This window comes from Heloderma suspectum, chromosome 1 (assembly GCF_057233095.1).
Source record: "Heloderma suspectum isolate Gila_16-S chromosome 1, 16-S_ref, whole genome shotgun sequence".
NCBI classification, from domain to species: domain Eukaryota; kingdom Metazoa; phylum Chordata; class Lepidosauria; order Squamata; family Helodermatidae; genus Heloderma; species Heloderma suspectum.
This window is the reverse complement of record NC_139458.1, coordinates 128877890-128904309: the sequence shown is the minus strand read 5'-3', so window position 1 is coordinate 128904309 and position 26420 is coordinate 128877890. Positions and strand designations below refer to the sequence as shown.

The 26420-nt window shown below is 41.5% G+C and overlaps 1 protein-coding gene across 2 annotated transcripts in view; it reads right to left on the bottom strand.

Moving 5' to 3' along the window:
• Positions 1 to 14264: 14264 nt before the first annotated feature.
• The window catches only part of CEND1 (cell cycle exit and neuronal differentiation 1), a 36586-nt gene continuing 24430 nt past the window's right edge, over positions 14265 to 26420 (bottom strand). For both annotated transcript variants that reach the window (XM_084856737.1, XM_084856747.1), the window contains exon 2: positions 14265 to 21505. In XM_084856737.1, coding sequence (XP_084712863.1) covers positions 20889 to 21305 — 417 coding nt within the window. In that variant the 5' untranslated portion in view covers positions 21306 to 21505 and the 3' untranslated portion in view covers positions 14265 to 20888. The remainder of the gene's footprint in view (positions 21506 to 26420) is intronic.

The following is a 26420-nucleotide window of genomic DNA, read 5'->3' as shown; positions in this document are numbered from 1 at the left end:
CAGAGAGCTTCGGCTATTGGGCAGTATAGAAATGAAATGAATAAATAAATAATTAAATAGTCAAGATGATAAGGCTACTAGTCACAATGGCTATATACCATCTCCAGGATCATAAGCCTCTAAGGGTGCAGTCCTATGCCTGTTCAGACAGAAAGAAGTCCTACAACTCCCAGCATTCCCTAGCTGGCCATGCTGACTGGAAAATACCGGGAGTTGTAGGACTTTTTTCTGCCTAAACATGCATAGGACTGCACCCTACATACCATTAGTGGAAGAACAACAGGAGAGAGCTATTGCCCTCATATCCTGCTTTTGGGTTTCACAGAGGCATCTGGCTGGCATCTGGGAAATAGGATGCTGGAGTAAATTGATCTGATCCAGCAGAACTCTTACGTTCTTATATTCCTGTGCTGCCTTTATTGCATAGCATACCATAGAACATAATAGGTTTCTATTGGTTCACAATGTTACAGGTCCATAGAATTCTAGACACAAGAATTCTACAATATCTCATAGCTCTTTTGCACTCGCAGTCCTAACTGAATCTAGCTGCTGTCTTCTTTCCCAATTCCCATCAAACCTCATGATTATGGATTTTACATATAATAAAATTACTCCCAAGGTTCCAGGGATGTTTGGAGGCCATTTGGTTATGCTTAAAAATAGTTGGAAGCTTCACATGAAACAAACAATGTATAATTTATAAACATTATATATATATATATATATATATATATATATATATATATATGAGCTTTAAGATACATGCAAAGTAAAACTGGCAGTAAATTTGCTGTATTGATACAGGCATTCTACTTCCCTGCTCATAGAAATGTTCAAAAATACATACATCGTCTTTTTAGCATCCTTATGCTCAACCAAGATGTGAAATACAAACTGGATCTAGGATAGGATTAGCATATATTTATTCAAAAATGTTTTTATTAATTCAACTCACACCAATATATATTTTTTTTAAAAAACTGTTGCTAGGATTTTTTAGTTCTGGAATGTACGATGTCATAGTGATGTTCCCTATTCATTGGATGCAAACAGTGTTCCTTTTTCTATAGTATGTCTCTGATTTGTTCTAGAGATGATATGCACTTGCCAATTAGATCCATATAAGCATTTTTATGTCTTCATAAGGCTGTTGACAGGTTGGTAAAAATAAGTGTGATCCATCCAGCAATTTCTAGAAAATGGTAGAGCATACCTATATGGGATATTTTCCAGCAGCTGGAAAGCATTGTACCTTTCTACCTTTCATTGGAAGCTGCTTCACATACCAAGGGCATTAGGCAACATGCATCTTTTTCAACTTGCTTTGAAAAAGGTCATGATTCCTTCAAATTATGATTTGGGCACAATCCTATGCATGTTTAGACAGAAAAAAGTCCTACACTCCCAGCATCCCTCAGCCAGCATGTGCCCTAGGTTTATTTGTTTTCTTTCCCTCCTATATGATGAGTAGAATATTGAAAAGGACCTTTAGGTAAGTGTTAACCTTCAGACTGTTTTTGCATTGTGGGTCTGGATTTCAGAGTTAAATTTGGTATAGCTCTTGCTTGTACTGGTTGCTATTCATCATCTGCTCCGTTTCCCATGCTTCCTTAGGTAATGCATGTTCCCCTCACCCATTCCCCTTTCCATAACTGTATTATATTGGGATAAATAACTTGGTCCTCATTGACTAGACTGGGAGTTGTGTTTGCTTCTGTATAACCCTCCTAGTATAACCTCTTTATCTCTCTCAAGTTGTCTACTTTCCAATTCCTGCAATTTTCAAACAAGTCCAAACTCCATAGAGAATAGGCTCAACCTAGCTGCCACGTCCTCTGAATTGGATAGAGGGAGGAAGGTAGGTACAGAACAGATAAGAACAGGGCCAGCCCTCCCATTAGGCAGAGTGAGGCAGCTGCCTCAGGCAGCAGATTTTTGGTGTCATGAAAAGGCAAGCAAATTGTTAGTTACAATTTATTACTATTGTATTTTTACTAACAGGGTAAAATGGGGAGATGCTTGTGGGATTTTCTGCCTCAAGCGCCAAAATAATTTTGTTGGCCTTAGGGACTGTGCACCTTTGGAGGCGGGGGGGGGGGGGCAGGCAGTCCTGGATAAGAATGGTCACACAGACACTCTCAACTTTACACACATGATAGTCTACAGTGGCCAAGACATGAGGATAACACAAAAGTGCTGCCCAGATAGCTTAGAAGACCCAAATTTGGGCACTCCCGCTGGCACCAAAGGAATAAGAAGCAGAGCTTCTGAAATACCTTTTTTGGGGACCAGGTAATCATATGTAATCATTAATGATGCATAGAATTTATTCTTCTAGTAAGCTGAGTGTTCATACTATCCTTGAATACTATGAATGCTTTGGTCTGAAGAAGGATTCTATAAAACCCAGAAACTAGCATGCCCCATTTAAGGTCATGTCTGCTCCACATTTGGCATCAAAGGAGACAGGGATATTGAATGGTTAAATATTTATATTACCTTGCAAAATAATTTAGCTAGGTACTGCAGTAGGAGAAAGCTAGGTATAAAAAGACATAGAAAAGACAGGTTACGATTGTACTTGTTGAAATATTTATTTCTGCTGTAAAAAAAGAAAGAGCCATAGCGATGATATCCTGAGCATAGGTGGTTCTGTATCTCCTTCAGCAAATTATAAGTTTCTTTCAATGAAAATATATTACGCATTCTTCATCACTTACATTTTGTAGTACGTTAAACTGAAGTGGCGCCATTCAACTCCTCTGAAGTCCAGAAGGGCCTACACTGTTTGTCGACTGTATCTTGTGCAAATGCCACTGACGAGATGATGCATTGCAAATTCGTGGGATGTCAAATGTGTCAGAGATTAATGTGTATGTCAAATGCATCAGAGATCACTGCATTAAGAAATCAGTGCACACAGGCCTTAAAATAATTTGCAAATGAAATAACCTCCATGTTCAGAGACTGTGTACCTCTGAATACCAGATAGCAGGGACACAGAAGGAGGATGTAGTTCTTGCCTCCATGCTCTGCTTGTAGCTGGACACTGTGGTAAACAGAATGCTGGACTAGATGGACTTTGGCCTGATCCAGTAGGGTGCTTCTTATGTTCCTGACTGGCAACCTGAGCTGAGCAGGAGTGCTCAGCTGGCACAAATCTAATGGAAATTCATGGGGCTTGGGCCAGATAAAACACTTAGAGAATTAACAGCCCAGGTTCTTGAGACCAGTCCCGGTGATATCACAGGGGTACTCACAGGTACGTGGTTTCAGGATTGCTATTTTTCAAGACTAAAAATTGCACTTCTCATTCTTCTATAGAATCTCAGTCTCAAAGAAATCCATCAAATACCACACCACTGCAGGGAACAAGTTATGGCTTAGCCTGCATGGGGTGTCAGGTGTAAAGGACACAGGACCAGTAGGGAAAATATGTCTATACAATACTGTCATCTTTTCCGCAGGGACCAATTGTTCATTTAGGCCAGCCCGGTGCCCCCCAGGTATTTTGGACTTTTAACTCCCATCAGCCACAGCCAGCATGGCTAATGGTCAGGAAGGCTAGGAGTTGTACTCCAAAACATCTGGAAGGCAACAGGTTGGGCGAGGCTGTTTTAAGCATTATGTTGCCTTTTGAGTGAACATAATGGGTTCAGCTTTTCCGATCTTGCTACTCATCATTGGGCTTATTTGCTGACCTATACTAAATTTTGGTCTTTCCCACTCAGATTTGGTTTTCCACCTTGGTCAGTTTTGGAATCTTCCTGTCTGGAGCCTCTCTTCAAATGGATGGCATTAGGTTCTCGGCATATTAAGGCGGATAGCGCTCCTCCCACGATCTTGGTGGCTAGAGATGCGTGGTGTATAATGTTATGCCTATTACAGTTTGACCCATTTTCCTATGCCAAACTAACTTTATGGGAAATCCAGATCTAAGAATAGGAAAGAAAATGCTTCTCTGGCAGACCTGGACAGATAAAATGATCTTTACCCTGGATCAACTATTGGGTGTTGGATCCCAACTATTGGGATCCCTGGATCCCAAATATTGGGATTTTTTGCCATTTTCAACTTCGCAAGATAAATTTGATTTGCCTGCTACAGCTGAATGTCAGTACTTGCAGTTACTATCTAGATTCAGTCCTGCTGCTTTTACTGCCTCAGAGTCTTCTTTGCTATTGGAAACACTTATTGAAGCTGACCAGGTATATTGACCCACAATTCATGTGTATAATAAATACGTTATCATTGAATAAATATGATATACAGGGTCTACAGCAGGAATGGAACAGGGAATTAGAATGTCCTATTTTGTTTAATCAATGGACTGCCATGTTGGCATCTGTATCTGATATCTTTATGGACCTCTAGTTACATCTTATTCAGCAAAAAACTTTTATTTGGGGCCTAGTGGACGCCAGATCTCTTTAACTAAGGTCTGGCAAACTCGGCTAATTGTTGGAGTTAATGCTTCTTTTATTCATATGTTTTGGAAATGCCCAATAGTTGCCTCCTTTTGGGAGGAAGTTATCATACTGATAAACTTTGTATTGGAAAGCTCTTTAATATTTACTGACGTACATGTTCTCTTTAACTATGTATCTGCTTTTTGGAACATAACACAGCATAAATGGATTTTTCGTACCCTCTTGGCTGCTAAAAGACTGATACTACAACACTGGAAGGATAAAAGCTCACTGCCTATAATGCAATGGACTGAAGACTTACCAACACTAGCAACATTCGAAAGAGTGGTATATAGGCATCACTTGCGAATGGATTTCTATTTGGATATCTGGTTTGCTTTTACAGAAGTTTATGTGTAATCTATTCTTTTTTCCTTTCTTCCTCCCTATAATGTTGTAATATTTGAAACGGAGGACTTTAGAGTATGTTATTACCTTTTCAGTATTTTTGATTTTGTTACGTTTTTGTTTGTTTTGTTTTGTTGAAACTCACAATAAAAGTTGGTTTTAAAAAAATTGCCTTTTATGTCCAGGAACTGCAAAAGGAGAAACTCAAGAATAGCTCACATGGTTATTACATCACCATTGTTACATGTTTTCTTTTACAGAGAATATCTGTTTTAGCACACACGTCTGATGTATGTCAAGAATTTCTCTACTCTACGGCGATTGAAGAGGGATGAATTCTTTGATGAAGGTGAAACCATCTGAATATTATACAATCCAATCCTATGCCTGTTTTACTTGGAAATAAGCACCTGCTCTGTGTTGGTTTACTTCCAACACAGAGCAGATGCTTAGAGTGGGCCCTAAGGCTTTAAATGGGGGGCTAAACCTGGTCTGTACCTCAGCCATTATCCTAAGTTAAGAACCCCAGAATTCATTTCAACCTATGATTTCTGGACATGTTCAAATCAGAGATTGATGGGAGTTGAGTCAGCCACTGCCGATACGATCAAGGCCCCGTCTCATTTCTCTTTCATTCCTGAATAAGGGCCAATCCATACTTTATGGTCCCCATGATGTTAACATTTGCCATGACTAGGTTCCTTTATTAATTTTAAAGATCTATACACCATCTTTTGATCAAAGGCTGCACAGGTTACAAAACAAGAAAGGCAGCTCCAGGTGGAACATGACTTTGTAGTGCATCTTTTGACAGTGGGGTGGCCAAGAGAGACTCTGTGGGCACATGATGCTCAAAGACTCTCTCCACAGCATTGTGAGGCTGCTGCCTTAGGCAGCTGATTTTGCATATCATGAAAGGGCAGCAGATTGTCATTTATTTATTTATATTGTATTTTCATGCCTGGGGAAAGGTACTTGTGGGATTTTCTGTCTTAGATGCCAAAATAACTTGATGGCACTATGTACCTTGACTTGTTCATAGTACCCATCTGCTGTTCTGTCCCAGGCAGCAAGCTGCTTTGGGCTGGCCCTGTCTCCCCAGCTCTCTAACATTCTTTCCTGCCACCTCCACTGCCGTCTTTATGGGCCTTGTGGTGAGCCAGGAGGCAATAGCTTGTGCATGGAAGCATGCTGCCAAGCAGCACTGGATGTGACTGTCTCTGGAGATGGACAGGGATTCGCCATCCTCACACTGAAACTAAAGCAAGTTAGTTATTGCTAAATTTAGCTGGGTAGAGGACATATAGATATTCATGTTTTTACCATCTCAGTCCACTTTCCATTGCTGTTCTGGATGTTACATTTTTTTTTACCTTCTCTTGGCACATATCTTTTACTCCAGAACGGCCAGTATAAAGAATAAAGAAGCGGTGGCTTCTCCCACGGGTGAATCAAAACCTTTAGGATCCTTGCACATGGCTTAGAAAGCTGAAATGTGGTATACATCCAGTCCAGTACATGCTCCTTACTATAAAAGTCTGAAGAGAGGTCATTTGTAAATCCCTCCCTCAAAAATGGGGGACATGAATTTTACCCCCCAAATGGTTAAAGTACTTCCTTACTGCCTAGAGAGCTGAAATTTGGTACATGTGTCATCCAAGAACACACTGATTACTAGGAAAGTCTGAAAATGAGGGTTTCAAGTTCTAACAGTAAAAAAAAAAAAAAAAAATTGGGACAAAGTCTTCTTTATAAGAGGCATCCAGCTGAAAAACTTCCCAAGTTCAATCATGGTTTAGTTATTGGTAGAAGAGAACTGAAATGAGAATTAGAATACAATTCTACGCATTTTTATTGAGGAGTAAGCCTCACCGAATGCAGTGGGACTTATTCCCATGTAAATATGTACAGGATTGCAGCCTTTGTTGTTGTTTAGTCGTTGTGTCCAACTGTTCGTGACCCCATGGACCATAGCACGCCAGGCCTTCCTGTCCTCCACTCTCTCCCGGAGTGTGCTCAAGTTCATATTCATTGCATCGGTGATGCTATCTAGCCATCTTATCCTCTGCCGTCCCCTTCTCCTTTTGCCTTCAATCTTTCCCAGCATCAGGGTCTTTTCCAGGGACTTTTCTCTTCGCATTAGGTGGCCAAAATATTTGAGCTTCAGCTTCAGTATCTGTCCTTCCAATGAGCAGCCAGGGTTGATTTCCTTTAGGATTGACTGATTTGACCTCCTCGCAGTCCAGGGGACTCGTAAGAGTCTTCTCCAGCACCACAGTTCGAAAGCATCAATTCTTCGGCGCTCAGCCTTCCTTATAGTCCAGCTCTCACAGCCATACATTACTATTGGGAAAACCATAGCTTTGATTATATGAACTTTTGTCGGCAAGGTGATGTCTCTGCTTCTTACTATACTGTCTAGGTTTGCCATAGCTTTCCTCCCAAGGAGCAAGCGTCTTTTAATTTCATGGCTACAGTCACTGTCTGTGGTGATCTTGGAGCCCAAGAAAATAAAATCTGTCACAGAACCCAATACAAGATTCTTTGCAAGTGATTGTTTTCACTTGTCATACGATTTTGTTCTCTCCCTTTTGTTTTGAGAATGAGAAACTTATCTATATTGTGCAACCAGATAGGAAAGTTGCTTTAACCTTCATTAGTGCGAAGTGAAATACATTGGGACAAAATAATCCGAACTTCACATATACACTAATGGTTTCTAAAGCTGCAGTCCTATCTGAATGTACCTGGAAGTACCTCCTATTGTACTCAATGGGTCTTACTTTTGAGTAGACATGCATAGGATTGCACTGTAAAATACCCATAACTCCCAAGTAAAATAATGGGCAATAAATTGTATATATACTTTATGGATAAATATATATATATATATATATATATATATATATATATATATGTATATATATATATATATGAATGACTGATTTTGGGGTTTGTGGGATGATTATATTTCTTGTATTTTCCTTGCAGCTGGAAAGTACATTTTAGGTGCTGTTATTGCTGGATGCATTTTCTGGGGCTTAATCTATGGTCTACTCATTTCTTATTTTAGATGGTAAGTAGCCATGATGCTACAAAAGGTTTTGAATGTACACATATTGCTTGATATAGATACTGGCTGGTGAAACACTCTTTTGCTTAAAATTTATAATTCCAGGCAAATCAATATTCATGTAAGGGTATTTTAGAGAGAGGGAAAGGTACACAGTATACCTAATTTATATTGCGTATTAGTTTCCCCAGTCTAGTGCCCTCCTGATGTGTTGGACTACAACTCCCATAACCAGGCTGGACAGTATGGGAGATTTAGTCCAACACATCTGGAGAGCACCAGATGGGGGAAAGCTCTTGTATATTCTTAAGGGACTGTTTTATAATTATCAAAAACATCTATACAGCACATTTCATGTGCGAAAATTATTTTAAAATTTTGATACTGCTACATAAATTGTAATCCCAAAACAAACTTGGAAATGATGCCAAGAGGGAGAGTAGCTACTGGAAAGCGCTGAGTCTATACTTAATCTGTAACTGGAAAAGATATATTGGTTCAAAGCTGGTAACTACTTGCCACAGATGGCACTAATTAAAAATAATCTACTGAGCATTGCTATTACGCATTCTCCTTTAATTTTATTAGAATTTTGTCATAAATCAGAAAATAAGAATAAATTGGGAATTTACAGTCACTCTTTGCTTTTGATGAAATAAGGCCAAAGACAGAGGCAACAGGGGGCAAAAATGCTTGAAGGCATACCGGCTTGTATCTTTGTTTAACAAAGCTTGATTTTAAGCATGATTTAGTCAAAGACATCTTCAGTGGCCCTTCATGGATCACTGCCTTGTTGTGGCGAAGGGGCTTGCATAACTCAGTGAAGCCATAAGCTATGCTGTGCAGAGCCACCCAAGACGGACAGGTCATGGCGGAGAGTTCTGACAAAATGTGGTCCACTGGAGAAGGAAATGGCAACCCACTCCAGTATTCCTGCCAAGAAAACCCCATGGAACGTATCACAAGGCTAAAAGATATGATGCCAGAAGATGAGCCCCTCAGGTCGGAAGGTGTCCAATATACTACTGAGGAAGAGCAGAGGGTATTTCCAAGTAGCGCCAGAAAGAGTGAAGCAGCTGGGCCAAAGCCGAAAGGACACTCAGGTGTTGATGTGTCTGGTGGTGAAAAGAAAATCCAATGCTGTAAAGAACAATATTGTTTAGGAACCTGGAATGTTTCAATGAATCAAGGTAAGCTGGAGGTGGTCAAACATGAGATGGCAAGATTGAACCTCGACATCTTGAACATCAGTGAACTAAAATGGACAAGCATGGGCGAATTTAATTCAGGTGACCATCATATCTACTACTGTGGGCAAGAATCCCTTAGAAGAAATGGAGTAGCACTCATAGGCAACAAAAGGGTGGGAAAAGCAGTACTGGGGTACAACCTCAAAAATGATAGAATGATCTCAGTACGAATCCAAGGCAAACCATTCAGCATCACAGTAATTCAAGTCTATGCCCCAACCACTGATGCCGAAGAAGCTGAGGTTGATCGGTTCTATGAAGACCTACGACATCTTCTAGAACTAACACCAAAAAAAGATGTCCATCATAGGGGATTGGAATGCTAAAGTAGGAAGTCAAGAAATCACCGGGATAACAGGCAGGCATGGCCTTGGTGTACAAAATGAAGCAGGACAAAGGCTAATAGAGTTTTGCCAAGAGAACACGCTGATCATAGCAAACACTCTTTTCCAACAGCACAAGAGGCAACTCTACACATGGACATCACCAGATGGTCAATATTGAAATCAGACTGATTATGTCCTTTGCAGCCAAAGATGGAGAAGCTCTATACAGTCAGTAAAAATAAGACCTGGAGCTGACTGTAGCTCAGATCATAAGCTTCTTGTTGCAAAATTTCGGCTTAAATTGAAGAACGTAGGGAAAACCACTAAACCATTCAGGTATGACCTAAATCATATCCCTTAGGAATATACAGTGGAGGTGAGGAATAGATTTAAGGGATTAGACCTGATAGACAGAGTCAGGAACTATGGATGGAGGTCCGTAACATTGTTCAGGAGGCAGCAAGTCAATCCATCCCAAAGAAAAAGAAATGCAAGAAAGCAAAGTGGCTGTCTGATGAGGCTTTATAAGTAGCTGAGGAAAGAAGGGAAGCGAAAAGCAAGGGAGAAAGAGGAAGAGATATCCAACTGAATGCAGAGTTCCAGAGAACAGCAAGGAGAGACAAGAAGGCCTTCTTAAATGAACAATGCAAAGAAATCGAGGAAAACAACAGAATGGGAAAGACTAGAGATTTCTTCAAGAAAATCAGAGATCTCAAGGGAACGTTTTGTGCAAAGACGGGCATGATAAAGGACAAAGAAGGCAGGGACCTAACAGAAGCAGATGAGATTAAGAAGAGGTGGCAAGAATACACAGAAGAACTATACAGGAAAGATCTGAATGTCCCTGATAGCCATGATAGTGTGATCATTGAACTTGAGCCAGACATCCTAGAGAGAGAAGTCAAGTGGGCCTTAGGAAGCATTAGTAACAAGCTAGCGGAGATGACAGTATTCCAGCTGAGCTATTTAAAATCCTCAAAGATGATGCTGTTAAAGTGCTGCACTCAATATGCCAACAAATTTGGAACACTCAACAGTGGCCACAAGACTGGAAAAGGTCAGTTTACATTCCAATTCCAAAGAAGGGCAACGCCAAAGAGTGTTCAAACTACCGTACAATTGTGCTCATTTCACATGCCAGCAAGGTGATGCTCAAAATCCTACAAGCTAGGCTTTAGCAGTATGCGAACCGAGAACTACCGGAAGTACAAGCTGGATTTCGAAGAGGCAGAGGAACTAGAGATCAAATTGCCAACTTTCGCTGGATCATGGAGAAAGCAAGAGAATTCCAGAAAAACGTCTATTTCTGCTTCATTGACTACGCTAAAGCCTTTGATTGTGTGGATCACAACAAACTGTGGCAAATTCTGAAAGAGATGGGAGTACCAGACCACCTTACCTGTCTCCTGAGAAACCTGTACGAGGGTCAAGAAGCAACAGTAAGAACCAGACATGGAACAACCGATTGGTTCAAAATTGGGAAAGGAGTACGACAAGGCTGCATATTGTCGCCCTGCTTATTTAACTTATATGCAGACTACTTCATGAGAAACTCCGGGTTGGATGAATCACAGGTCGGAATTAAGATTGCCGGGAGAATTATCAACAACCTCAGATATGCAGATGATACCACCCTAATGGCAGAAAGCGAAGAGGATCTAAAGAGCCTCTTGTTGAGGGTGAAAGAGGAGAGTGCAAAAGCTGGTTTGAAACTCAACATGAAAAAAACTAAGATCATGGTATCTGGCCCCATCACTTCCTGACATATGGAAGGGGATGAAATGGAAGCAGTGACAGATTTTATTTTCTTGGGCTCCAAGATCACCGCAGACAGTGACTGTAGCCATGAAATTAAAAGACCCTTGCTCCTTGGGAGGAAAGCTATGGTAAACCTAGACAGCATAGTCAGAAGCAGAGACATCACCTTGCCGACAAAGGTCCGTCTAATCAAAGCTATGGTTTTCCCAGTAGTAATGTATGGCTGTGAGAGATGGACTATAAGGAAGGTTGAGCGCCGAAGAATTGATGCCTTCGAACTGTGGTGCTGGAGAAGACTCTTACGAGTCCCCTGGACTGCAAGGAGGTCAAATCAGTCAATCCTAAAGGAAATCAACCCTGAGTGCTCACTGGAAGGACAGATACTGAAGCTGAAGCTCAAATATTTTGGCCACCTAATGCGAAGAGAAAACTCTCTGGAAAAGACCCTGATGCTGGGAAAGACTGAAGGCAAAAGGAGAAGGGGACAGCAGAGGATGAGATGGCTAGATAGCATCACTGATGCAATGAATATGGACTTGAGCATGCTCCGGGAGAGAGCGCAGGACAGGAAGGCCTGGCGTGCTATGGTCCATGGGGTCACGAAGAGTCGGACACGACTGAACGACAACAAATCTTCAGTGGCCTTGCAGCTTCAGTTTCTTCCTCAGTGTATCCTGGCCTTCCAGGGTAACTCTCATGGCCTAGGTTTGGCCATGTGAAATATTTTACAAGACCTGTTTTGTCATGGAATTCCTAGAAATTGTCCTCGATATTTAATTATGGAGATCCATCTAGGCCTTCTTAGAGAAACTACATTGATATCATGATGCAGTGGTAGAATAAAAGAGGTCTAGACCTTAGCCTTGTTAGTCTCATTGGCACATCTCAAGTTGACAACTGAAAGTTGTTATCTGACTTAGGGCACAATCCTATGCATGTTTAGACAGAGAAAAGGCCTACAACTCCCAGCATTCCCTAGCCAGCTTTGCTGGCTGGTAAATGCTGGGTGGGGTATGCTAGGAGTTGTAGGCCTTTTCTCTGTCTAAATATGCATAAGATTGCACCCTTAATCACCCTTAGCTACACAGGGGCTGTATGGGAATCACAATAGGTTTTAGTCAGTAATTCCCCTCTCAAAGATGAAAAGAGGGATAGCACTACAAATGACAAAAAAGAGGGAGACAACTCCAGATGCTATTAGCAAATTCTCTATAATTCTTGGCCCAACGTGTTTCCGATTGTAACTCCTTCTTCAGGGGTGCTTTTACAATAATTTCCACAAATTCTGGTTGTGGATATTGTTGCAAAAGTGCCCCTGAAGAAGGATTTACAATCCGAAATGTGTTGGGCCAAGAATTTAAAACAATGTGCTAATAGCATCTGGAGTTTTCTCCCTCTTTTTTGCCAGTCACTCCCCTCTCCCAACACTGCCCTGACTATCCTTTCTACATCTCTAGCTATCCATAAAGAATTCTGTAGTCCCAACCCCTCTTCATACTAGTTGTAACAACTTGGTTACTGCTTACTTGATTGCTTAGCTCTGGACAAGGGAGAGAGGTGGAGCCAGAGCACCTGATTTTACCAGGAATACTTTCCATTGTCTTTCAGAATTAGTGCCAAATGCAAGTTTGCCCCTGAAAAAGACAGCTTTTTTGGACTTCTGGAAAAGTTTCACTCCCAAGATGCAACATCACATGTTTCTCTGCTCCCCTGGCACATTATTGGATGGTGCAGGTTTCCATCTCATGCCATGCCATGCATGCCTTACTAAGCATTAGGGGAAGATGCAGTGATGTTGGCTGTGGGGTTGCTGGGTTTGGCAGCAAACCTGGGTTTAGAATAATGAGTTCCACTGTGATGTGCACACGTATTTAGAAATAGACACAGATGTAGGCAAGGTTTTTCTCTCACACTGATTGTAAAGTATGTGCAGATATTCTAGGTAGGAACAGAGGTGTGCAACTTAAAAAGTAGTATTGCACAGAGGTGAAATACTCTCAAAAGTATTAGTCAAAGGACTTTTCTTGTAAAACTGTCTTGACGTGGTGCTAAATCATATCATTTTCCTAATGGGGTGCATTTAGTAGTGTCACCTTAACCTCCACCTCTATGTTTTAGGCCACATATTATTTCTCAGGAGCACCTACATTTCTAGTTATCCTGAGGTATACTAAAGTAGTCACAACAAACATTCCTAATACACACTTTTCCCATGTTTAATCTTGCTTATATCCTGAACTTGATAACGATGCACATCCGTCTCTTTGCTACCACAACTGAAGAGTAGAATGGTGCCCCTGCTTTATTGACCTTAGCCATTCTGATCCAAACAGCTTTGCATTTATGTAGATATTTTGATTCGCCAACCTATGTTCCTTTCCAGACTAAAGAAAAGAAGTTTATAATCTATCTTCAAGTATGCTACTGAATCCTATTTTAAATCTCTTTCCAGGAAATATGCGAAAAGTGAGAGAAAAAACACATGCAAAAGAGACTCAGTATAATTTCACTTAAGTTCCCCACCCCTTTTTGAATGATAGTATGGTTATGTTGTAAATAAACTGTGGAAATTTATCACCAAGAGTGATGTTCAGAACATGGTTCTGGATAATTCCCAACCCACTCCTACTTCTTTGCTGTCATTCTGCTCTCTGATTTCCAGAAACTAGCTCAGTACAGACTAAATTAAGTCCATATGGCAGCAGCTTGAATAGGTTGCCATAATTTTTGTGTTATTCTGCATTCCCAAAATCCCTCATAGTAAGACTCCTTTCTTCATATTCTAGACAGATGTGTAGAGTATCAGTTTTTATGTTCTCCTGTCTAATCCATACTTTGCCAAGTAATGGGTTCCCGTGTTGATAAGTAGGTAGATTATGAATTGATAAAACTTCCCAGTTCTGTGTGCATAACGCACCGACTCTTAAGGTCAAAACTATATGTCATCTTAATTAAATATGTGGCCACAGTAAAGAAAAGAAGAAGCTTTTGTACATACACTCAAGTATAAACACAAAATGATGGTCACTGTAGGAAATATACAATATACATATATTTAGTTTATTTCACACAATCCTGATAAAGAGTTACAGGTATATTGGGAATCATTTACAGTTCCATAGTATATGGAGTGGCCGTATAGCTTCTGATGCAAACAACATACGGTGTGTAAAGTGTACACATTTCCAATCAACCCACCCCGCCATTCACACAATGGATTTTCAAAGCTAATACTAGATTCAGCTACGTAGGAAAGCCTTGAGAATGCTAGGATACAGCGTTGGGTGTCATACAACACTGTAGGTCACAATGGGACAAGCTAAACTACTTTAATTTTCAATCTAGTATTTCTAGTCTACCTGCATTATTGCATTTATACGCATTTTAAAATTCAAATAAAATAGAATACTATATGGGAAAGGAACAAATTCTTTGCTGTTTTAGGAGTTGAGCTGCAGCCCATACAAAGTGTCCATAGAAGCATAGGCAAGATTATAAATTCAAAAAGGTAGAAATTAATTTTGTAGCTTAGCGTGTCGGTAGGTTTCCATTTCCCTTTGGGAAAAGTAGTCTCCAACAGCTGACTCTAAAACAAAAAAAGAAACCCAAATGTGTATGTTATACACAGGCCTTTGTGTGTTACAGTGATAAGTGGGTCTGTTCATCGAGGAAAGAAGTCAAGATGTTAATAGACAAATTCCACTTAAAAATTATCTTGGGACCCATTAGACCCTTCAGAAATACTTTATTGTTTCTGTAATGACCTTTGCTATTGAGTTAATCTGGCATAGTTTTGTTGTTTTATTCAGGTGGTCCCTAAAGCAGATAGTGAACATTCAGATTGAATACACTAGCATTTCCCATTTGCAAGTATTACTCCATGCCTTTCCCTTTACCATTGGTTTAAGAAAAGACATAAGAATTAAAAGAGGGGTGGGAGGTTACCTCAGGTACATTTATGAATAAGGGTGCAATCTTATGCATAGACAAAAAAATGGCTTGCTGGGGAATGCTGGGAGTTGCAGGACTTTTTGCTGTCTTAACATGCATAGGATTGCACCCTAAATTGATTACAACAGGGATACTGAGGCAATCTTACATTCTCCTTGCTCTCTTGATAGTTTGGAAGATTAGTTGGAAGCTACAATGGTAGAAAAACTGGCAGATTATTAGACTGGATTATATTGGACAAATTTAAAATTAATTTCTCATAACTAGTCATTGTAACAAGCATTACTCATAAATCCTGCACAGTGATCCATAATTATTGAACTGTTATGACTAGTGTTGACATGCTGCTTCAGATCAAGGCACAGCTTTCAAGCACTTGGCTGTAATGGAAAGCTGCACCAGGGTTACTTTTCATATGAGAGAGTTTGGGCCTCTCACATGTCTCGTGTTACATACAAATGCTATTAACACAGGAAAGAATTTAGAAGAAAAATTTGCAGGTTTTACATTCATACTAGGAGCAGAATTCAACCGCACATTTAAAAGGATGTTGGCGTCAAATTAACATGAAAACTGTCTAGTAGAGAGTGGGAAGTTCCATTGTGTGCAGAAGGTGAAGTGGGGGCCATATATTGAGCACCTCAGCCAAGTGGGTTCAGGAAGAAAGGCATGGTGCAAGTAGAATCCCTTCTATGGCATGAGTGGATGTGGGCAGCGAAGGCAGCAGTAGTGAAAGATGGATGGAGCCAGGGCTTTGGATATGTGGCAGAAGTTAACTCTAGTTATACTGTTTGACTGCTTTGAGATATCCCACATTTGCAGAAGCTGTTATTTCAGACTCAAAACTATACAAGACATTAATCATGTGTTTTTACCCTGATTTTTTGCCCCTTTTGTGTATGTGTGGTGTCCTAAAGTGGCCACCCAAGCTACAATCTCCAGCAAAAAAAGACTGAGGTGTGGGGCAGTGCATCTTAACATTTTCCTTTCTGCTGGGTGTCCACTTTCAAATCTCTCTCTCTCTCTCTCTCTCTCTCTCATTCTCTCTCTCTGTCCACCCTCACACACACACAATTAGAGCATTTCCCGCTTAGCATATGTAACAGCCATCTTATATCTGCCAGTTTGAAATACTGATTTCAGGCATACATTCAAGTCATTCCAACATGTTCAGAGTGGAAGAATCCCCACTTACCCTTAATCAGCTTGCTGTACTCAGGGTGGTTAAAGGGTGGATCTTTCCCACGCTTGTAATGAATGCTGATGGGTGGAATGAGGACTCTTAATATTTATTAATGTTTCTGAATATGGAACCACAAGGTCGTAGTGTTTCTAGATGAATTAAATGCAAACACTAGGGTGTAATATCTTGTGCGAGTCCAGAAACAGGCCTGTTACTCTTTTGCCCAAAACAGATACATTCCACTTCCTTTGATTTTTTGTTCATAGAGCTGAGGCATCAGTAAGTGCACGGTAGTTTCATCTCATGGGAGAGGACATGTAAGAACTAAATTAGCTTCCCTCACACAGTGTTGGCTGGACCTCTTAGTCCTGATCTGCAGTTGAATCCAAATACTTCAAAGCACTGCATTTTTTAGTGTAGTAATGCACACATCTACTGGCAAATGATGATTCCCAGTAGACACTGGGGGAACAGAATGAATCTACTGAAGCAAGAACTCAACATTACAAGGTGACCAAAGTTTGTAGCCTTTGACTTCAGTGGAATCGGGACAGCACTTCATATCTGGGGGTTGCATTCTATGTTACCGGAAAGTGCCTGGAGAGGAAGTGTGAGTGAATTACACTTCCAAGTTAATGTGCAAAGGGAAAACCTATGCCACTCCACCACAGGTAGATGTCAGAGGCCCACCTGTGAGAACAGCTGTCATATCCCTGCAGCAAATAAATGCACACACAGAGAAAGTGAAACATACTCATACTTGGTCTCTTGGCGCATCCTGGCAATACATAAAATAGCAATACATACCTATAGCTAACAAGCACAGGTTACAAATAAACTAGCATGCCCTACTCAATAAAGTGTTTTGCCAAGGCTACTTCCCCCAAATCCCATGAAATTACTATTCAGTGTGGGGAGAGGATTGCAATCTCTGGCAAATGCAAGAAGAGTTTAAGTAGGTTTCTGGGACTATTAAAGAAACATAGCACACAATCCAGCTACCCTTCACATCTTCCACTTCCTGCCACCAACTCCACCTCTCAATAGGCAGCCCTTCTCGCGGTGATGTAGGGTTTCACAGTTGGACTTGGGACACCTGAGTTCTAAACTCTGCTCAGCCATAAAGCCCATTGGGTGGCCTTGATCCAGCCACACTACCACATGGGATTGTTGTGAGGTTAACATGGAGAGGGGTCAGTTTGGAGGAAGGGTGGGATAGAATTGTCAAGAATAAGAAAAGTTGGTTGATGAGTTGTATCATAACCGTCTGGCTATTCTGCAGCAGTGGACAGAAACACCACACTTTTGCCACTAGCAAAGTTTGGCAAAGAATAACTCGAAATAAAGTTAACAGAGTTTATGGGAGAGTTAATAGGTGTAATCCTAACTTCAGTCAAATCAAAAGCAATCAGCAGGTTCCCAAATGGAAAGGCCTGAAGGTTAGAAGGGTAGTCATTACATTCTTTGTTGCTTGACGTGACTGTAGTTAAAATACTAGACTGGTTTCAGGCTCATAGGCTTAGGGAAATGTTTATACTGGATCATGTATAATTCATATTGTAGCCAGTATTAAGGAACAAATAACAATCTCTGTGATTCTATCACCTCAAATGCCAAACTAAACAACAACCAAAGGCCTCCAATGAGGTGTGACAGGCTTTGTATAATTACAGAGGGCTGTGCAAATCAGGATGCAGTGCGTTCCAATTTGCTCATCTTCCAAGTGTACAAAAAGTCTGTGCATTGTCAAAGATGTCAATTTAGATGCTTGCATGGCATTGCTTACCAACATAACTAGTATTATCCACTGCGAAGTCCACACTTCTATAAAGCACGAGTTCAGTAAGTCTGGAAGGTACGCGTGCACCCATTCCAAATGCACAGAGCTCCCAGTCAGGGTTACATTGACACAATGAGGGTGGGTTATACAAGAAACCCATATAGTAAATCAGCCCAGGTCCTGCATCAATATAGCCAGGACCACCAATGCAGGAGCAACAGCAAAGCCAGGGGTAGCCACGTGAGTAACCTTCCGTTAACCCAAGAGTCAATTATGGGCAGGGTCCAGAACGACACACCACCACCTAGTCGACATGTAAACCCTTAAGGAGGAATGGGTTTGCAATGTTGAGACACCCTGCCCCCATTGCAATACTGATGTACAGCTATACTGTGTTAAATTTATTATTTTAAAAGGGACCCTTTAGAAGCAGTACTTTTCAGCTCCTAGCAGAAGACGGATGATCATACATTCATCAGTAGGCCATTATTTTATTGGAAAGAAACCATGGTTTTGGCCGCTGTACGATGGAATGCAAGTGACACAAAATATGGACACTTTGAGTGAATGCAGGTGTGCAAATAATGGTTACCTTTTTGCTTTTGGTACAAAGAATGCAGGTTTTGTAGCCTCTCAAAGACTTCAGTGAACTGCAATATATACACATATATTTTCAAATAAGGCAGGGTTAGGAAAGCTTGTATACATACACACAAGAATACAGGCGTCTTCAGACTGGGGGGCAGGTTCTGGAGAGTGATCCAAGACAGTGGGATACCACAGTACCAAGCAATGGCTGTTGGTAAATGATAGACCTAACCTATCATGTCATAGCCATAAGTACGAGAGAGAGAGAGAGAGAGAGAGAGAAAGTTCTTCAAGATGATGAACTGCAGCCCTGCCACTATCATCATCTCATCCTATTTCTAGAGCAAGATATGGGTCTAGAATTAGGGAAGCTAAAAGTGCAAAAATCTCTAGTACACACATTAATTTTTGAGCAAGTCCACACTGGGATGAAAACTTGGTCACTCATATATATGTATCCCACCCTATTAGAAAAAATAAAGAGCTTTACAAAAACTAGTTCAATCTAATTAGCTTCTTTTTTTAAAGTAAAGACTCATCTGATGTTAATGACCACTTTCACACCAGTGCAGTCCACACAAAAATACACATCCTAATGTAAGCTTCTTGTTTGGAATGGTCACTTGGTAATTCCTTCATTATAATCTATATTCCAATGTCCCAGTGTTGTTACAGTCATAGAAAGATCTTCGGTAGACATATATTTCATTGCTTCTTTCCCCTCTCAAAGTCTGGCTTTAGTTATTTCAGGAAGGTCATCAATGAAGCAAGGCTAACTCAAGACACAGGGAATTTCCTCTCCTCTTAAACACCCATCAGTTCAAATTTTAAAAGAGAAAAAGTCCCAACAAGTCAGTTCCCCTTATTTCTCTACATGATTTCCAGTGAAATAAATGGGATTAAACTATTCATCTGGCACCTCTGGTATTAAAGTTGTAAAGTATTAGCAATCCACCCCATTCACATCCTTGCACTGGGGCAGGTTGCTCCATATACACATATTTCCTAATCCATAATCCAGATGTTGCTTAGTCACAAGCCAAGAGAAAGAAGAAACAAGGAGCATCATACCAAGAAAAAGAAAACAAACCCATATGCTGCTTATTTATGTAATTGCTTCTTACTTTCCTCTTGTACTCCATTCATAGCAAAGATAGGTCAACTTTCTATGGAGAAGCACCAGCATTCACCCAAAATCCATATACACAGAAGGGCTCATTGATTTCCATAAGCTTTGAAACACATTGATTTAAATATGTGGAGCTGAAAAATGCTGTCAAGGGTATCTACATTCTAGAAAGGCAGGTTGCCAGTGCATGGCCAGTTGCTTCAGGGCTGCACTACAATGGTGCAGAAAGAATGCTCTATTAAGTTCCAATGGCCACTCAGATCAGTGGTCAGGCTATTGTAGATCATCATGTTGTTAGTCACCATAGTGCTACTCTGCATGATGGGATGGCAAGCCCAGTATGTTATCTTATGGGCTTCAGACTACACTGTAGTTCTCAGTAGGCCATGCTTGCTTCTTGAAATTCAATAGCCACCCATGCTCCAATTACAACTTTGTAGCTTAGATGAGAGTGCACTTTGAAGCATCAAAGGTGGGGTGAATAAATATTGGGGATGCCACATACCCCTTGGATTAGGAAAGAAGCTGCCTCCTTATCAATCTCTGAATGGTCTTGCACAATTTCAGTGTGCTAGAACAGAGGTGATAACCAGTGGCCCTGTTGATGGGAAACACTCCCTTCCATCTGCTCTACTACAACCCAACTTAAAGCAGAGGACTCTGAATGTGACATTGGAACGAAGTTTAAACATCTGGACAAAAGGTGAGGAGAGGGGCTATGGAAAGGAAACACAGCAGTTGCTTATGCAGACCAGAAAAAGCCATCTATACACAGCAGTGTGAGCCAAGGTATATTACACGAAAGAGCACAAGTGCACCGAGCGCCCACACCAACACCGCCACATTGCCCTGAACAAGACAGTGGCCAGCATTGCAGCTTTACCTACCTGGCTCTCTCTATATATATATACTGTATATTTATAGGTATGTATAGAGTTGACAGCATGCATTTGTCTCAAAAGGAACTGTACAGAGCCCAGGGAATCTCTCTCTCTCTCCCTGGTGCTTCTTGGGTTTTAATTTTTTATTATTATTTTTTTCGGGCGAGAATGGCCAAGCCCACAATCACAGCTATGGCAGCCACGGCTGCTCCTCCAATGATGAGGAAGGGCTTCATGTTCTCAAAGATGCTGCAACCTGGAGATTCCTCTGCATTGTTCCCTTTGTGCTCAGAGTCAGCGGAATGACTCGCTGCTTCAGGGCCCTTGGCTGCCACCACGGGGCTTGATTTTATGTTGCTGTGATCATTCAGCATGGCTGCCTCGTTTGCTGCTGTCGCCACCTTTTTGGCAGGGTTGGTGGCAGCAGGTGCCGGTTGCTCCTTAGAGGGGATGTCTTTTTTATCGGCTGCTGTGGCAGGCCCAGAGTTAGGCTTTTCCAGCTTTCCTGAGCCGGTGGTCTTGGCATCGGGCTTGTTTCCACTCCGGGTGCTTCCTTTGGACTCCATCCTGGTCACCGGTGCAACAGAGGCTAACAACTCCTGCCCTCAGGTAAAACTAAAATGGTGGCAGATGAATCAGGCTATTGACACAGTTCCCTTTGCTGGGGCCCTCACAAGCCAATCAACAGGATCTGCCTCAAGCAGCTTGGCCTTGCGTGGCTGTTGTTCTGTCTCAAACAATATTCCCCCTGGACATGTCACAGAACCTGCAAGAAGAAACAGAAATAGAAAGGTCAGAACAGCCATCTAGAACAGCATTCTTCCACCTTTTGAGACCTGGGGCGCACCTTTAGCCCAAACATGCATTTGGGGACCCAGTTCTTACCTCTTCTTTTTTTTACTATATATTTGTATAGTGCTAGTGAGTGGTTGCAGTTCAGTGTAAGTCAGACTGCTACACTGTAGTGGGTCCAGATGTTCCAGGTGCTGACCAATGATCTAGAGCACCTGTTTTGGCCAGTGATGCCTCTTCAAACGGAAAAAAACAAGAAGAGGCAGGGCAAGAAATGGATAAATGACAGTAAGCCACTTTCATAGCAGTAGTCCTGTGGGGAACCCTCTAACAGCGTGGTGGCTTTGGGGAAATTTTGCTCATCTGTTTCAAGATCTGACCCAGAAATGGACCCCCTCCTGAATTGCCTGTGCCACGTTGTTGTTGTTGTTGTTGTTATTGTTATTAATTACATTTCTATACTGCCCCATAGCCAAAGCTCTCTGGGCAGTTTACAAAAGTTAAAACGTTAAAATACAATATTCAGAGTTTAAAAGCCATTTACATATTACATTATCAGTAACCACCTAGCCCCACTGATAGCCCAATGATCAAGCCACAACGCTCCCTGAATCTTTATAACAGATATAATATATATCGCCTGGTACCTACATTGTATTCCTTCCGGCGCCAGGTGAAGAACTTTTTATTTTCCCTGAAATTTTAGCATTTCAGCTTTCTAGTCTTTTAGCTTTGCTGTTTTAAATCTGTATTTTAAATCTCTGCATTGCTGCTAGGTTTTGCTCTGGTTTTATTCTGGTTGTATTGTTATAGTGTGGTTTTAATGCTTTTATAGTTCATACTGTTTTACTGTGTGCTTTTTGGTTTCAATTTTTGTGAACCGCCCAGAGAGCTTCGGCTATTGGGTGGTATAGAAATGAAATGAATGCATAAATAAATAAATAAATAAATAAAACTGATATCAGACCATCACTCAGAGTCCAATATAAAAGATTTGGGGAGGACTACATCACAGAGCCCCTTCATGGATCACTGCCTTGTTGTGGCAAAGGGGCTTGCGTAACTCAGTGAAGCCATAAGCTATGCCGTGCAGGGCCACCCAAGACGGACAGGTCATGGCGGAGAGTTCTGACAAAATGTGGTCCACTGGAGAAGGAAATGGCAACCCACTCCAGTATTCTTGCCAAGAAAACCCCATGGAACGTATCACAAGGCTAAAAGAGATGACGCCGGAAGATGAGACCCTCAGGTCGGAAGGTGTCCAATATACTACTGGGGAAGAGCAGGGGGAATTTCCAAGTAGCACCAGAAAGAGTGAAGCGGCTGGGCCAAAGCCAAAAGGACAGTCAGCTGTGGATGTGACTGGTGGTGAAAAGAAAATCGATGCTGTAAAGAACAATATTGTTTAGGAACCTGGAATGTCACATCAATGAATCAAGGTAAGCTGGAGGTGGTCAAACATGAGATGGCAAGATTGGACATCGACATCTTGGGAATCAGCGAACTAAAATGGACAGGCATGGGCGAATTTAATTCAGGTGACCATCATATCTACTACTGTGGGCAAGAATCCCTTAGAAGAAATGGAGTAGCACTCATAGTCAACAAAAGGGTGGGAAAAGCAGTACTGGGGTACAATCTCAAAAACGATAGAATGATCTCAGTACGAATCCAAGGCAAACCATTCAACATCACAGTAATTCAGGTCTATGCCCCAACCACTGATGCCGAAGAAGCTGAGGTTGATCGGTTCTATGAAGACCTACAACATCTTCTAGAACTAACACCAAAAAAAGATGTCCTCTTCATCATAGGGGATTGGAATGCTAAAGTAGGAAGTCAAGAAATCACCGGGATAACAGGCAGGCATGGCCTTGGTGTACAAAATGAAGCAGGACAAAAGCTAATAGAGTTTTGCCAAGAGAACACGCTGATCATAGCAAACACTCTTTTCCAACAGCACAAGAGACGACTGTACACATGGACATCACCAGAGGGTCAATATCGAAATCAGATTGATTATGACCTTTGCAGCCAAAGATGGAGAAGCTCTATACAGTCAGTAAAAACAAGACCTGGAGCTGACTGTGGCTCAGATCATGAGCTTCTTGTTGCAAAATTTCAGCTTAAATTGAAGAACGTAGGGAAAACCACTAAACCATTCAGGTATGACCTAAATCATATCCCTGATGAATATACAGTGGAGGTGAGGAATAGATTTCAGGGATTAGACCTGATAGACAGAGTCCCTGAGGAACTATGGAGGGAGGTCCGTAACATTGTTCAGGAGGCAGCAACGAAATCCATCCCAAAGAAAAAGAAATGCAAGAAAGCCAAGTGGCTGTCTGATGAGGCTTTACAAGTAGCTGAAGAAAGAAGGGAAGCGAAAAGCAAGGGAGAAAGGGAAAGATATATCCAACTGAATGCAGAGTTCCAGAGAATAGCAAGGAGAGACAAGAAGGCCTTCTTAAATGAACAATGCAAAGAAATCGAAGAAAACAACAGAATGGGAAAGACTAGAGATCTCTTCAAGAAAATCAGAGATCTCAAGGGAACGTTTTGTGCAAAGACGGGCATGATAAAGGACAAAGAAGGCAGGGACCTAACAGAAGCAGATGAGATTAAGAAGAGGTGGCAAGAATACACAGAAGAACTATACAGGAAAGATCTGAATGTCCCTGATAGCCATGGTAGTGCGGTCACTGAACTTGAGCCGGACATCCTCGAGAGTGAAGTCAAGTGGGCCTTAGGAAGCATTACTAACAACAAAGCTAGTGGAGATGACAGTCTTCCAGCTGAGCTATTTAAAATCCTAAAAGATGATGCTGTTAAAGTGCTGCATTCAATATGCCAACAAATCTGGAACACTCAACAGTGGCCACAAGACTGGAAAAGGTCAGTTTACATTCCAATTCCAAAGAAGGGCAACACCAAAGAGTGTTCAAACTACCGCACAATTGCGCTCATTTCACATGCCAGCAAGGTGATGCTCAAAATCCTACAAGCTAGGCTTCAGCAGTATGCGAACCGAGAACTACCGGAAGTACAAGCTGGGTTTCGAAGAGGCAGAGGAACTAGAGATCAAATCGCCAACGTTCGCTGGATCATGGAGAAAGCAAGAGAATTCCAGAAAAACGTCTATTTCTGCTTCATTGACTACACTAAAGCCTTTGATTGTGTGGATCACAACAAACTGTGGCAAATTCTTAAAGTGATGGCAGTACCAGACCACCTTATCTGTCTCCTGAGAAACCTGTACGAGGGGCAAGAAGCAACAGTAAGAACCAGACATGGAACAACCGAGTGGTTCAAAATTGGGAAAGGAGTACGACAAGGCTGCATATTGTCGCCCTGCTTATTTAACTTATATGCAGAGTACATCATGAGAAACACTGGCTTGGATGAATCACAGGTCGGAATTAAGATTGCCGGGAGAATTATCAACAACCTCAGATACGCAGATGATACCACCCTAATGGCAGAAAGCGAAGAGGATCTGAAGAGCCTCTTGTTGAGGGTGAAAGAGGAGAGTGCAAAAGCTGGTTTGAAACTCAACATGAAAAAAATTAAGATCATGGCATCTGGCCCCATCACGTCCTGGCATATAGAAGGGGAAGAAATGGAAGCAGTGACAGATTTTATTTTCTTGGGCTCCAAGATCACCGCAGACGGTGACTGTAGCCATGAAATAAAAGACGCTTGCTCCTTGGGAGGAAAGCTATGGCAAACCTAGACAGCATAGTCAGAAGCAGAGACATCACCTTGCCGACAAAGGTCCGTCTAATCAAAGCTATGGTTTTCCCAGTAGTAATGTATGGCTGTGAGAGCTGGACTCTAAGGAAGGCTGAGCGCCGAAGAATTGATGCTTTCGAACTGTGGTGCTGGAGAAGACTCTTACGAGTCCCCTGGACTGCAAAGAGGTCAAATCAGTCAATCCTAAAGGAAATCAACCCTGAGTGCTCATTGGAAGGACAGATACTGAAGCTGAAGCTCAAATATTTTGGCCACCTAATGCGAAGAGAAAACTCTCTGGAAAAGACCCTGATGCTGGGAAAGACTGAAGGCAAAAGAAGAAGGGGACGACAGAGGATGAGATGGCTAGATAGCATCACCGATGCAATGAATATGAACTTGAGCACACTCCGGGAGAGAGCGCAGGACAGGAAGGCCTGGCGTGCTATGGTCCATGGGGTCACGAAGAGTCGGACACGACTGAACGACTGAACAACAACAACAACATCACAGAGGCAAGGAACTGATAATTGTGGTGAATATGTAGGAGATGTGCAGCATAATCCCAAGCATGTTGATTTAGATGTAAGTTCGATGAAATTCAAGGGGATTTATTCCTCACTGAAGAACAGCTATAGCTCATTGGCAGAGCACAGGCTTTGCATACAAGCATTGATGTGGGGCAGAAATTTTTCTGTGGAAAATTTTCAAGTGCTTTGTTTTTCTTGGAAAATTTCCATTTCATAAATTCATTAGTAACAAGGAATTAGTAACTTGCCATTTGCAAGTACAGTATCAGCCAAGCTTGGCAGTTTCAAAGCTGTAATTAATGTTCTTCAGGTGATTATCCCTAGCATACATATATGTCATTGAAAGACAGATACGTCTCCAAGTGAAATGGAACTAATAAATAGTGACAGCAAAACTGACGGTCCCCAACAACCTCAGTAGAAGAGAGTTGAACTCTGTTGAAAGAGAGGAGTGGTTGTCAGCATATCAAGCACAGTTCTTTCAGTTGCAAAAATTAATTAGCGTGTCAACAGTTTTCAGTATCTTTGGGTTTTTCCTTATATTTAAGCAATGGCAATAGCATCCCCTCCAACCTGGTTCCATAAGTGGCCCCTCCCTCTGATTCTGTTGCGTAAGCGGAGCCCACC